The sequence below is a fragment of the Zerene cesonia genome, chromosome 5 (assembly GCF_012273895.1).
Source record: "Zerene cesonia ecotype Mississippi chromosome 5, Zerene_cesonia_1.1, whole genome shotgun sequence".
Lineage (NCBI taxonomy): Eukaryota > Metazoa > Arthropoda > Insecta > Lepidoptera > Pieridae > Zerene > Zerene cesonia.
Window position 1 is genome coordinate 2,152,293 of NC_052106.1, and position 14,769 is coordinate 2,167,061.

At 36.7% G+C, this 14,769-nt stretch overlaps 1 protein-coding gene across 1 annotated transcript; it reads left to right on the forward strand.

The window, feature by feature from the left end:
- Positions 1–101: 101 nt before the first annotated feature.
- On the forward strand, positions 102–12,709 carry LOC119839988 (wiskott-Aldrich syndrome protein family member 3). Its single transcript, XM_038366470.1, has 10 exons — positions 102–287; positions 7,954–8,115; positions 8,440–8,591; positions 9,194–9,462; positions 9,889–10,069; positions 10,454–10,585; positions 10,863–11,025; positions 11,358–11,479; positions 11,939–12,154; positions 12,445–12,709. Exons 2-10 carry the CDS (start codon positions 7,994–7,996, stop codon positions 12,633–12,635), a joined length of 1,548 nt encoding a protein of 515 aa, XP_038222398.1. The 5' UTR covers positions 102–287; positions 7,954–7,993; the 3' UTR covers positions 12,636–12,709.
- The last annotated feature ends 2,060 nt before the right edge of the window (positions 12,710–14,769 follow it).

The window sequence follows — 14,769 nt, forward strand, 5'->3', positions numbered from 1 at the left end:
TATTTAAAGTTTTCGTCTGACTCTCGATCACCTCTACTGTATAGTGTTGTCATATTTCAAAATATATAATTTTTAAGTTTTAGAACATCAGCGCTGCCATTTTCATTTTGTGGCACGGTATTATAAAGCGGCGGTCGAAGTGAAATAACTTCGCTATTATCAAATGTTACTGGTTTTTACATTAAGAGAAAACATATAATAAATAAATATCCCTATTGGTGAAATTTGAATAAAACAAAGTTATGTGTTAAATACCCAGTAATTGTTGACTTCCTTGAGTGGAACGGGTAAGTACGCCTTGTATCAATATTTCACTTTAATAGGCCGCTTTCTTCACATATTCTATTGAAAATTTAATAGCAACATATAGAAAATCTATGATAATGAGTTTTCAACGGCGTTTCAAACAGAACACGAGTTTTAAATCACATATGTCTAATAAGTTAAGAAATGGGCGTAGTAATTGGTAGATACAATCATAATATCCTCACCCGCTCCGCATTAGCTTTTTGATTACGTTTCTTATTTGCTATACTTTCGGATATTTAATTATAATAACTCATATTAAAGTAAAATATTTGAAATACTTTAATTTTTATGGTAACTCTATTGCTAAACATTATAAGTAAATAATAACTGATATTATCAAATGTTCATTAGCAATAATGATCACTCGTTCTAAAGTTTTCAGTGTGAATCTAAGTGGTTGCTTCTAGCTATGAAACCTGTAACATATATGACAACTGACAATTCTAATCTGTTCTCAATTACTTAAATTCATAGCTTGTAATGTACTATGTAAATGTATCTAACTATGAGGTTTAAAAAATGACAGAAAAAAGACAATATCACACTGTATCATCTTATTATAATATAAAGTTCATTCTTATAATTTTTAAAATATATCTATATATATAAAATTCTCGTGTCACAGTTTTCGTTGCCATACTCCTCCGAAACGGCTTGACCGATTCCTCTGAAATTTGGTAAGCATATTGGGTAGGTCTGAGAATCGGCCAACATCTATTTTTTATCCCGATATTCCTACGGGATGCGGACTTACGCGGGTGAAACCGCGGGGCGCAGCTAGTCTAATATATAAAATTCTCGTGTCACAGTTTTCGTTGCCATACTCCTCCGAAACGGCTTGACCGATTCTTATGAAATTTTGCGTGCATATCGGGTATGTTTGAGAATCGGCCAACATCTATTTTTTATCCCGATATTCCTACGGGATACGGACTTACGCGGGTGAAACCGCGGGGCGCAGCTAGTATTATATATATTTAGATTGTGGTTTGAGTATTCCAATGTTTCAAATTTGATTTAACAACTCTGGTCTCCGATACATTTAAAAAACTAAAATTGATATTAACAACTTCCATGAACACAATGCGCAATAAGCATCATAAGTATGCATCAATGTAATTGGTGTCTCACACTGCATTGGCATACCAAAGAGTTTTTTATTGACTTAGCTTATATAATAATCTTCAAATTAGATATTATGTTAAACTACATTATTTTATTATAGAAGAGTAACATAATATAGGAAATATATTGATTATTTATTTTTATATCAAATTTGGCAAATCCTGATGGTGAGCGCTACCACTACCAAAGTGCATTTGCAGAGGCGTAAGGTCGTTTGCGGACCTTAGGCCGCTACAAATGGATTGCTGTCTTAAAATGGATAGAGATAAACAAAAGGATTGACGAGAGATATAAATGAAAGGAGTGGGAACATAAAGGAAAAGGAATAAACATGGGCCTCCAGCTCCCCCACTGAGCGAATCTACCTATAACCGTAGGAGTTCTTATATTGTAGTCAATGAAAATAAATTCATGGTCAGACATTTCAATAAACAGAAATGTCAATCAATAGACAGGACTTATGCTTGCCTATCCGCATTAATTGCAATATTTATTTTCATAAACAAGAGCTTAAACCGTTATTTATAATAACCCAAATAGAGCATAATTATATTGAGTCTATATACAATTAATTTTGTTTACATACTATTTTGAATTAACTAAAAGACTATAAGACTTATAGTTGTTGCAATGTTGTGAATAATAGATTTATATCTTTGAGCACTTAGCATTCTGAAGGGGTAAAAATCTGCAAAATGTATTCACCCTAAGCACTAAGTTGTGCGAGCAAACCACTCTGGGCCCCTTTAACATCTATTATTTGCTTGTAGTCAAGTATAAAGACTTCGTGACTACGACCGACGCCAAATGAGTCAATGTTACTGATAAGCCGAAACATAAAATAGGGCAATTAAAACAATGGCAATTAGTATCTAATTTCATTTTTTTATGTAACGATTATTATGTCTTACTTATACGAAGTTTGTGACGATAAATCCATGTTTGTTTCCCTTTCACGCGAAAACCTGGATTATGAGGCGAATTCGTTCGCGGATGAAGAGCTAGTTTTGCGTGATTCACTGTACTCGTATTTATTTTAAAACGTGAATGATTGATTTCGGAGAGCGGAGCCGTAGCGGATTACTATTATTGAATATATAGGTACGAAATCTCTAATTAATATGATAATAAAAGGTCCTATAAATCTAAAAGCTATTGAGGTTTATATAACGATAAGTCCGCACATACACATCCCTTTAACAAATCGAAAATTCAGTCCAAGTTACCATTAGTATTTTTTGGGTTTAATGGTATTTTATGATATTTCATTTGATTACTTATTATTTACTAGCATACACGGCCACGCATTACTGCGGCTGAGTAACAAAAATCTTATATCTTAAATTGGACCAAATAACACATAAAATGCCAAATTGAATAATAGTAATTTTAAGTCGGTGAAGCGTTCATTGGGAACATACATCATGACACTGGATTTTTATATATTATTAAGATGTGGCAGTCTGGTAAGAACATTGAATCAAAGTATGATTCAACCAAAAGAACGCTTAAGATAGTATTGAATTAACATTTGACACAATTCACAGTTTTTCAATTTACTGTCGTCATCATTTTCTATCAATGATGTAATTGCTACTTTCTTTTAATCGCGCAATACCGCAAAATACGAAAGTTAGGGATTTGCGGCAATATTAATATTAATGAAAATATTTGCATTATTCATTGATTCGTAACAGTTTATTTCCGGTTAAAATTTATTTGCAATATCACCTGCTAGTAAGATCTGTGATGGTGTGTTAACTTGTTCAGTGTGTGAGTAACCGTAATAAAATTATATTTACTGTGTTTATAAAGACAACGAGGTCAAAGGTCGTGTTACTCTTTTATAGCCAGCACTTAGCCCCGTTCATAAGTTTCCTCTATGTTTATTAGAGAAAAAGTAGGATATGATAGAATAGTAATACATATCTCTCTCGCTCGAATTTAGCAATTTATATAACAAGAACATATCACAAAACGTATCTATCATCATCATCATTTGTTTATTTAGCCTGAATTTTTTTAACCGACATTCCCAAAAACGCAGGAGTTTCTTAATACAAGAATAACAGAAACATTTTTTTTTCAGTTCAGTTGTTTTGTGTTTGATACGAAATGGTGCCTTTTTGTTCCATTTTAGAATCTAGCGAAGTTGAAGACTATGATGTATATAGGTATATTATAAATACTATACTGAATCTTTAAGAATAAAGCTGACTGTGCATGGAGATTATAGGAAAGAAACCAAGAAACGATAAATATTACAATAGACATGTTATTACACAAACGAAAATAGAGTAACAATGTGGATAGAGATCTATGTAAACCATGACTTTTGACATTTCTGAATAATGTTACATTCCATTCTTTGGTCTTATATTTATTCTACTACTATACGTATATGTTTTTAAGTATTTTGAGATTTCGGCGTATTGTGTCAAGGATATTACCTATGTTTTAACGAATTGAGTTTATGACCTATCTGCATTTCATTATTAAAGCAAAGAATGCAACATTAGTTACATGTGAAAAATCTTTTGACATTATTCATTTTATGTGTCACTGACCGCATTACTTGTTACACGATCGCTAACGTGTTGAATTACGAGATTATCTTATCAAAAGCAGGATGGAAGCGTTTGTGAGCTGCATATAAATAGTTAGTTATTTACGTTCATAACTCATATTTTTATTTATTAAGTGTAATTATAATTATAATGGATAGTACAGGCGATGGACCTTGCATTCTATAGCTCTAAAAGGTTGCAGTCAGGCATCAAGTTGAGTGGTGTGTCGAAACTTGTTTGCCTATAAATAGGAATTTCCCACATAAATTATTCTTCATCTCTACTTTTCTTAACATTCCAGGATTATAGATGTGACAAGTTTTTCTGATGTAAGCAAATAGCTTACATATATATACCCGCGTAGATTCGGGCGCATATTATGTAAATTTTACAGTAATTTTACTTATTCTTATCTCTATGAGAAAAAAGGTAATACGTTTACGATACTCAAAGTCGTTTTCGATCATTGAGATTGAAAATACAAATGAGTTTAAACTACATTTTTATTCTAGGGGTTGCTCTGATTTGAATCAACAATAATCTTATTAACTTAGGTGCCATTAGAAAGGATGATATTAAGTGAAGTATGAATATAGCTTGAAGTATTTATTGTTTTTTTTCATACCTTTAAGAATTGCAGTATTAAGTCTGTTCTAATTAAATATCTATTAACACGCTTTTATTAGCTTCATCTCAATGTTTGTATGTAACCGACTCCTTTAGACTTGATTTTGATCCACTTCAAACGGCCATATTTAATTTAATTTTGCTCGCTTCTCAAGGATCGATGACAACGCAATAATTTCATGAAGTTGTCTTATTATATTACTATCCTGATTAGGATCGCCATGATTAAATAATTTCCTTTTGTATATTATATATAAGAGCGGGTGAGACAACTTACTTTATTAACTAGCTGCGCCCTGCAGTTTCCCGCATAAGTCGATACGGACTTAGGTCCTTACCCGTAGGAATATTGGGATAAAAGTTGCCTATATGTTATTCCAATAGTCCAGCTATCTACGTACCAAATTTCATTGCAATCGTAAAATTAGTTTTTACTCGAAAGGGCAACAAACACACACACACATCCTTACAAACTTTCGCATTTATAATATTATAGTAGGAAGAAGGTTTATTTGTTATATGCAATATGCATACCTTATACCTCAACCCATATAAACTTGAAGTGCGATCGCCGAGATTTCTTAGTTATTCATGGAATCTGAAATTTGTTACACTATCTAGGTTAATCTATCGCAAGTCTTGTACGTATGGTTGGCGATACGTTCATAAATCTAACAGAAATCAAATCTTAGTGCAATATATTACAGTTTTGTGACTTGCCTTTTAATAAAACATACGAACTCCCTTTTTTAACATTTCAAAACTCTCACTAACTACTTTATGTTCATTAGTATGATAATTTATATCAAGTCATATTTTTTAAAAGTTTCTGTGACATGACGAGCTTCCTTATTTATGTCCTCAATTAATACTTTCGCAGATACCATAATGTCTCCCACGTTGCATAATTCGCTGCATTGCGTCACTAGCTCTCGGTTTAGAGATTTATTAGTTATAATTTTGATACCGGCTTAGTTAATAGTTACACGTTAGTTATGTTTTTAGGAAACTGTGTAGCGTTCGTAACCTTAGCTATTTCCCGCAATTTTCCTCAATACATTAAGTATTAAATCTTATGTTATCAGTGCTTTTTGCTATAACTATTATAACAGAAGTTACCAAATAGAAGAAAATAGCATTTTCGTATTAATAAATTATATAAGGGATTTTAATAATTTAAACCAAATAAAGTGAGAATACATTAGTTTGATGATACTAAAATTATATCTTTTTCGCAATAAAAAGGATATACACACGGCCACGGGCAATGGCCTTAGACGGTTTTATTAAACGTCTGTAAAATATTAGCGGTCCGCCCGGCTTCGATCGTGGTACATATATAGGCATATACAGCAGCGATCATGTACATATAATACATACGATATCGGTCCTTTAGTTCTTGAGATAAGCGCTCCATAGCTTTATATTATTAGTATAGATTTAACCCCAACGGATACAGCCTTTGTATTAATTGGGTCAGGAAGTTGTGAAAATTGCCTCCTTTCGTGAAGTCACGTGACACAAGTGTTCCGTGATGTTCGCGTTAACTCGCCAATTTATTGTAATTGCACGGTAGTAACAATTAACGGATCGCGTAGTCGCTGCTTATGCTAATTAGAACCCGCCAGCCGCGATGGTTCCTGTACAAATCTAATTACGTATTCCGTTTCAATGCCTTCCTCATTTTCATGTTAGTGACCTGTATGATTTACAATAATATAAACAACTGTTAATCGCTTACGATTAATGTGCTATCGTGTGACATGTCGTTTAGGAGCCATTAAAACATACAATGAATATATAAAAATCCAGTGTCACGATGTCTGTTCCCAATGAACTCTTCACCAACTCAACCGATTTTGATGAAATTTGGCATTTTATGTGTTATTTGGTCGAACTTAAGATATAGGATAGTTTTTATTTCGATTAACTATCACAATAATTTATAATCTTAATATTTTTAATTATTACTCAGCCACAGCAACCCGTGGCCGGGTATGATAGTTCAATTAATAAAATGCTTGTTTAATGGTAGAATTAATAATTTATAACGAGAAGTAGGTAACTCCGTGTCTTATGATCACACAGAAACTAATCGAAGAATATCATCCTAAACTTACATCTACTTTTAATTTAATTAAAATTTTATCAAGTTAGTACGTTATATTGTTTATTTTCTATCTACATTACTTTATTAAGATTAAGATTCAGAACCGCTTTCATAAAATGTTGCTCGTATTTCGACAATATTCCACCAAAATAATCAATTTCATTCAATGATAAAACTTTATCAACCGATCATAACTACTGTAGAGTATGATATCATTAAAAGTCCATTATCTCAAATGCAACAAGTTATTACTTATACCAATTTATTCGGCTAACTAAATTATTTAAATTTATATTTGTACTAGATATTGCTCGCGGCTTTGCTCGCGATCGAATTGTAAAGCAAAACCATTCTCGAATCGGCCTGAAAACACGCAAAAACTTTCACTGAACACACGCACAGAAGAAATACATATACGTATAATAGGTGATTATATGTTATATACTTACCTACTATCTGATAAATTCAAATAATAAAACAAACAACACAATATATATAAATATATTCACCAGAAAACTTGTAAATTTTACCTACAGCAACATACAGGATTTTAAAATATAAAGATTCGTGCATTCATTATTCCTAATCTATAAATATCGCTTTAAATAATTATTTATAATTTATGAGACAGAGTAATGAATCTGTTTAAATTATAGCAAATCAATGTTAGCTCGCTGCGATCTTTCATTCTATGTAACAGTTTGTAAAGTTACAGGGGATGAAAGGCGAATGCAAGATGGGATAAATTAAAATTGCTTTCGACTTGTCAAGTGAGTGAGCTAATTCCGCTCATAATAATTCTCAATCGTTTTATACTCATGATAGTCAATGTACGATGTTTTTATAATGGAGGTGTAAATATTACAACGGAATTTATATTATATTTATTATATTATACATTCACGTTTTTCGACATCGTGACCACGTTTGCATGGAAGTAATAGAAACTAATAAGTAATATATTATAATAAATATGCTGCATTTCAAAATCTCTTTGTATTTCTTTTTGTCTATGTGTCTGTATGAACCAAATAGAATGTCTTTCTTTATTTCACATACGTAGAATAGACCGTTGTTACTACACTGGCGGCGCATAACTACAGACTGTACTGTGGGCGCTTATATCGCTCGTGAGTGATTTCTTTCTAGCAACCCAAATAGTAACGTCTGCCAGATGTGGTACGCTCACACTAATCGCATTGTATTGTATTCCAGTAATGTCCATCGGTAGCCGGTAGCCGGTAGCGCGGTCGCGATGCCGCTGCCGAAGCGCTGCGTGGAGCCGGTGCACGTGTCGCGCGGCACCGTGCCCGAGCGCTTGGCCGTGCCGTCTGAACTGGAGGCGGTCACTAATGGCACACTGGCCAATACTGTTCGGTGAGTTTATCAGCGCACCGTTTATTGTAAACAAAATTTTCCTCATCAATATGATCTCACAAGACGGAGGTCTAGTAGATGCAGTATGCAAAGAACCTTCTTTTATCTATAATGATTATCGCTTAATTTGCTGACATTTCAGTTTCGGTAACATTTGTAAATTTAAAAACCTTTTTTGATCTAATCGGAATTATAAGTTACTAAATTAATTATTATACGTATATTACTAGAGATGAGCAGAATTCAATCTGTTGCAATTGGGCAGTGCCTATACTCTTAAGTAGAAAAAGACTGTTTCTTGATGTGTAGTTTAATTGCTTACAGGCAATTATCGTCTCTCTCGAAACATGCGGAGGATATGTTCGGCGAGCTCACCCGCGAGGCGACCAGCCTGGCGGAGCGCACCAACGTGCTGCAGGCGAGGATAGACCGGCTCGCTATCAAGGTCACGCAGTTGGATTCTGGTGTCGAGGAGGGTAAGTTGATATTTATTTACTTTGATTGAATTTAAATTAGGCATAGACATACACATACATAGGAAATAAGAAAACATATATACACAGACACGACAATTTAAAAAGAAAAGAAATAACGTAAAATCTAAATTAGGTTGCTGTTGTGTGTGATGGCTGTGAAAAGGTCCAAGCTCAGCTTTATATGCCATGAGTCAGTTGACCCTTGACGCTGTTTATTCTGCCAGAACCCAGAAGGAAGATGGATAGATATAAATTAAATGAATTTATTCCCACGGTGGTTATACGGTTGTGCTATTTGTAAAACATTATCTGCACAAATCGCCAGTCACGGCTGGCGTGCGAATGGTTACATAACATGGAAAAACATGGAATAGGTAGACTATATGAATCGATTAAGACATCTGAATTCTAAAAATAGTCAAACATCAAACAGTGTATCTTAAACTAATGACTTACACTTTACACGCACATTGAATACACACAAAAAAGTAATACACAATTTATACATAATTGATACTGAGAATTGTTCACATTGACCCAACTAATTACAATCTAAAAGCAAATTACTTGTTGTTTACGCTAACTGCAACTGTCGTTTCCAGTGTCCCTCCAAGACATACAAATGCGGAAGGCGTTCCGATCGTCCAGAACGTTCCAGCAACAGTTGTTCTCGCGCACCACAATGCCGTCGGCCATGTTGGCAACGTACGCTCGCTGCGACCGGCCACCGCCGTTGGAGAGGCTCAATGAGTTTAGAGATGACGGCAGAGATGCTAGAAAGTTCTATACGGATCCGGATTACTTCTTCGAACTGTGGCGGAGGGAAATGTTGCAAGATACTGAGAGGATCCAGCACGATAGGGGGAAGAAGGTGCGTAAATACTTTCATAGCTTAGTTACTATCGTATTTGGTATCTTCTAATTCGTTCACAATGTTTGTAACAACATTTGTACTATCTAGTGAATGTTTATTCAGCATTTTTTAAATATTGTAAGACAAACTTTAAAAAGAAAAAAATATCATATTTCACATCAATGTTGCAATAACGATTAAAGAAGCTGTATTTATTATAAGTGGCTTTGTAATCTACATTATTACGTAGTATGTGTAATTGCAACACATATGAAAATACGAACTTCTATATAATATGTAATAAAGCGCATTATTGAAGCGCTTCAGCCACACGAATTAAAAGTGATGTCACCTCATATTACCATAGCGATATAACGTAGCCATTTTATTACAAAGTATGCGAATTTGAACCTACGCGTCATATTAACAAAGCGCATTATCCAGGTGCGTCAGCCGCGCAGCGGTAACGCGGAGGGCCGCGGCGCTCGGCGCGTGCGCGTGCCGCACTCGACGCGCGACCGCCAGAAGGCGGAGGTGGTGAACCGCGGCGAGCACATCATGGCGCCCACGCAGCTGCGCCGCTACAACATCGAGCCGCAGTACCGCCCGGATGCGTTGTACCAAGGTGAGTTATACGCTATAGCTATCTACCTTAATGCAATATGCGGCTCCGTATTTCTTCTGAAACTTGAATTAATTGAATCAAAAAAATTGTAATAAAATCAATAAAATGTAAGTGACAGTATTTCTCACAACTTTAATTTAGAGCAAAATATTCCATATGTTTATTCTATTTATACTATACTGTTAATAAGTGTTATTAATAACAGATAAAAATGTACACATAATATGTAACAATTGCTGTGCTATTCTCACAAAATGTTTTGTTTATTTATATTTTAAGATATTCAAAGTTTTTAAATTAAAAATAAAATAATAAATTTATGTGACGCCTCTATACTTTACTAACATTACAAATAATTGTATGGAATTAAATTTTTTCTTTCAGCGACTACAGTTACTGATGGTGGTTATCGCACCCCACAAAATAGGCCTCCGTCATCGCAACCAGCGAGACCTAATTCAATCGAAATTGAGAACCAACAGAATAGGCCATCAAGGCTTACTGGAAATGGACATGGTATGTAATTTCTGTTTGTCTGAAGCTTGTTATAGTGTTTTTTTTTTCACTAACCTTTTCGATTTGAATTGTAAATTTAAAACTATTGATCCTGTTTAAAAAAAAAAGTGTTTCAATATAATTTTTTCAGACATCTTATAGAAAGATAATATAATACTTTTATTTTCTTTGTTTGTTTGTGTTATTTCCAGCCGTGGCTACATTATTATTTTTTTGAAATACCTATGTCGTATCTATAGTATTATTCCACGCGTCTAAACCCTTGTCTTGTACGCAGTGGTGAACGACGAGAGTCCGTACGGCCCCGTGGAGGCGATATACGGCGGCAGTCTGGCCGGCACGCCGCGGCGAGCGCGCCCCTCGGTGCCGCCGCCCGCGCCGCCCGCCCCGCCCGCGCCGCCCGCGCCCGCGCACGACGAGCCGCATCACACGCCCACTAGGTACACCATACACGCATCTGATATTTTATATGGACTTGAGAATGACCGGGCCTACTCGCGCACTCCGCAAAAGCGTATGCGCAGAATGAGCCACACAAAACTATTTTTTGTACCAACTGTACTGTGAAGCATTTTTATAATAATCTATAATAATTGTTGGACTCGTGATGCCTATTTCGTAGCTGATATACCTTTTGACTCCAAATAACGAGTTCAATGTAGTTGTAACCAGACATGTGTTAATGCACAAAAACCCAATGACGATTGTATAAAACAAAGTCGCTTCCTCTATCTGTCCCTGTGTATGCTTAAGAATATTACAATTGTCGCAGATCGAGCCTGCCGCCGCCGCCGCCGCCGCCGGACAGCGCGTCGCCGCCGCCCGTCAACGGCGCGTCGCCGCCGCACCGCACTGCGCTGGACGCGCACCTAGATCACATGCACGCCGTCATAGGTAACACAACATCACGTAATACAATTATGTGTGAAATCAGTAATGTGTCACACTATATTGTTAGTGAGATATATATTTTTTAACATTAAATAGCTGTATTAGTGGCTGTAGTGTAAATGTATAATCTGATTAAGATTCACTCTTTTAATAGAAAGATGTGAAAATTTTTACATACCCTGTAAATTGCTATTACATATTACTGTATTATTAAAGTAATTGGGCTAGAAGGGAAAATTGATGCTAATTGGGATTATGATATATTTTATCCTAGCAGGATATATTCCGCCAGGATAAAATAGGGAATGAAACACAAACTTCTTGGATAACGCTATCGTTTATGTCATAGATTCACTTCTACCTATCCTTACAATATAATAATTTACACATACCAAGTGTCGCACACGTACCTCACTTCAATTTATTTTCACATTTAATCAAATTACCTTCACCCCTCACCAGGTATGATGTCGAACGAGGAGACGAGCCGCGCGCCGACCCCACCCCCCGCGCCGCTGCTGCCTCCCGCGCCGCCCGCGCCCCCGCCGCCGGAGGAGCGGCCGCGCCCGCCCTCCCCCGCGTCGCTGCTGCGCGGCGCCTCGGCGCTCAAGCCGACCGTGGTGGAGCACCACCCGCCGCCCGATCCGAGGTCCGATCTGCTGAAGGCCATACGGGAAGGTAATTAGCACTTCCTTTTGTGGTTGCGCTGTGAATGTGATCCTTTTATTTACATATAAATAACGTCAAACCATTGTGCAATTTTTCATTGCGCTGATATACACAGAGATACATGTTACTCCACTTAAATCTATACAAGCTAGAAATCTTTATTGTCAAGTCGCAATTTAGTTAGTTACGTACAAATTGAACACACAATCCAAATCACTTGAATTGTAATTGTATTTAAAATATTTCATAAGCGCAGGTAGTCTTGTAAGCTAGTAAGGTCTGAACCCTACTACTTCCAGGTATAAAACTGCGCAAGGTGGAAAAGCGGTGCGAAGACAACGTGGGCAAGTACGACACGCTGCGCGGCGCGCCCGCGCTGCACGACGTGGCGTCCATCCTCGCGCGGCGCGTCGCCGTCGAGCAGAGCGACTCGGAGGACGACGACTCCGACCTGGACGACTCCGACGAGTGGACCGACTGCCGCGCGTGACGTTGCGCCTCCCCGCGCCTCGCGGCGCAACTCCCCTACCCGGAAACCAAACATAGTGAACCCAAAACTGATAACGAAAAAGTGACTAGTGAATTCGAAACGCAAAAGATCGAAGTGAAATGTGAAAAAAGTGACCCACCCAAAATCAACTCGTTCAAAAATGACGCCGCCGAGAAAGTGACGTCGCCCAGGAACGAAGTGGCGGTGCCGATCAGGAAGAGTAGCCTTAAAAAGGTGCCTCCGCCGATAGAGTGCGACGCATCTCCGCCGCAGGAACCCCTGCCTTCCCCTCCGAAAAATATAGTCGATATACCTAAAAATGTATTGCCGTCGAAAGTTAAAACTTTTCCGCCCGCTAAAGAAATTACGAAAAAGTATTCGCCTCCTAAAAATTCACCTCCACAATCTAATTCACCTTCTAAAGTTAGTTCGCCGCCTAAACACAGTTCTCCTCCTAATCACAGTTCTCCTCCTAAAAATAATTCACCCATTAGTAAGGAAGTATTATCACCCCCACTAAGAAATAATGTTGCTTCCCCCCCTTGGGGAAAAGTTTCTCCTTTGAAAAAAGAAATGAATTCTCCTTCCCCAGTTAGTTATACTAGTTCACCACCTAGCAGTATCTTGAAGTTAAATAAAAGTGATTCACAAACTGAAGAAAATATTGTTGCTTCTAAAGTCAAAAGGGATTCTGTTACTGCAAAGGATATCCCTAAAGCTGACAAACTTTCCTTACCAAATAATATCACTGACAAAATCATTAATTGTGAAGCAAATACTAATAAAGCAGAAGAAGGTAATGCCGAAAAATCTGCTAAAAATGAAGAATCAAATGGTGTTGGTGATAAAATTAAAATATTTGAAAAAGCTGCTGAAGATGCAAGTGTCAATGCAGGGAAATTGTCTCGGCCTGGTTCAGTTCGAGGAAGGGCGCGTATTGATAGATTGGGTTCTGATAGCAAGGAGGATTTACCACCACCTGCTACACCATTCAAAGATAATATATTCTTTGAAATAGGAAATACAGACAAAAATGCTAATGAAAAACCAGGTAACTCAAAAGGACTTGAACGACAACAAAGTCTAACCAAAGGCTCAATAAGCCTAGCAAAATGGCAGTGTAACAGCAATTCAGTTGAAGAGAAAATCAAAAAACCTGAGCCACAAAAAATCATTAAACCTGAGTTTAAACCCATGCCTTCCCCTGTTGATGTTACCATACGTTCACCAAGCATAATTGGAAAGATTCCAGAGCAATTCCCATCTCATGGAACTGCATTCCGCAATGTAGTGGCACCTGACAACTCTCGGTCAAACCCAAAACCAAATGAAGATATAAATGCACAATTTAAAACTTGCAAAGTGAAGAATAAGGAAAAATACTCAGTAAGCAAAGGATCAAGCTACTTCACAAGGGGCTCAGAAGAAATCTGGTTGGTAAAGAAGAAAGACATAGAAGAGATTGAAGAAAGGGTTTTGGATTCATTCCGCCGCGCCGGTGGTAATCTTTGTATGCGAAGTGAATCTATGAGACCATCATCTGATGGTGGACAAGTTTCCTTTACCCATGCAACAATGGGACGCAATAAGCGTCAAATGTACGCACGTAGCGAGTCTTTAGATCCTCAATGGGCTGGTAATCGGTCTCAAACTTTAAAGCGACAATCATCTGTAGCTTGTACATGTGGACATGATAAAAAGACTCGATCGAAAAGCGCAGGATCCGATACGGCAGCGAGACCTCGCTCTAAGTCACATGGAGATGATAATCAAAGTCACGTCCTAGATAAATATGAAACACTTGTGTAGTAACCATGTATGTAATTGTGATAGTCGTCATTTGATGACATTGGTATTTTATTATGTGTTGGTAATGCAATATGTAATGGGGAAGTGGATATCTAGATTGGTGTAGTACTTGCAAATTAACTATAGTATTTATGGATATTTGTGCGAGAAAAAAATTGCATATTTAATTTTAAAAGAGAATTAAAATGATATTGGGGTAGGAAAACATTTTATGCTGACAAGTCCTTCTGATTGTTCATAAATAATTGATGCAATTGTTAGGACTGCGTATTCAGCAAATACTGCGCCGATATATTTAAGGACATAGTTACTGATGTTGACAAGT

Bases quoted from the DNA above. Each gene is read 5' to 3' on its own strand.
- LOC119839988 (XM_038366470.1), top strand. From the start codon at position 7,994: ATGCCGCTGCCGAAGCGCTGCGTGGAGCCGGTGCACGTGTCGCGCGGC. The intron at 8,592-9,193 runs GTAAGTTGATAT...TGTCGTTTCCAG, and splicing joins GGATTCTGGTGTCGAGGAGG to TGTCCCTCCAAGACATACAA. The intron at 10,070-10,453 runs GTGAGTTATACG...TTTTTCTTTCAG, and splicing joins CCCGGATGCGTTGTACCAAG to CGACTACAGTTACTGATGGT.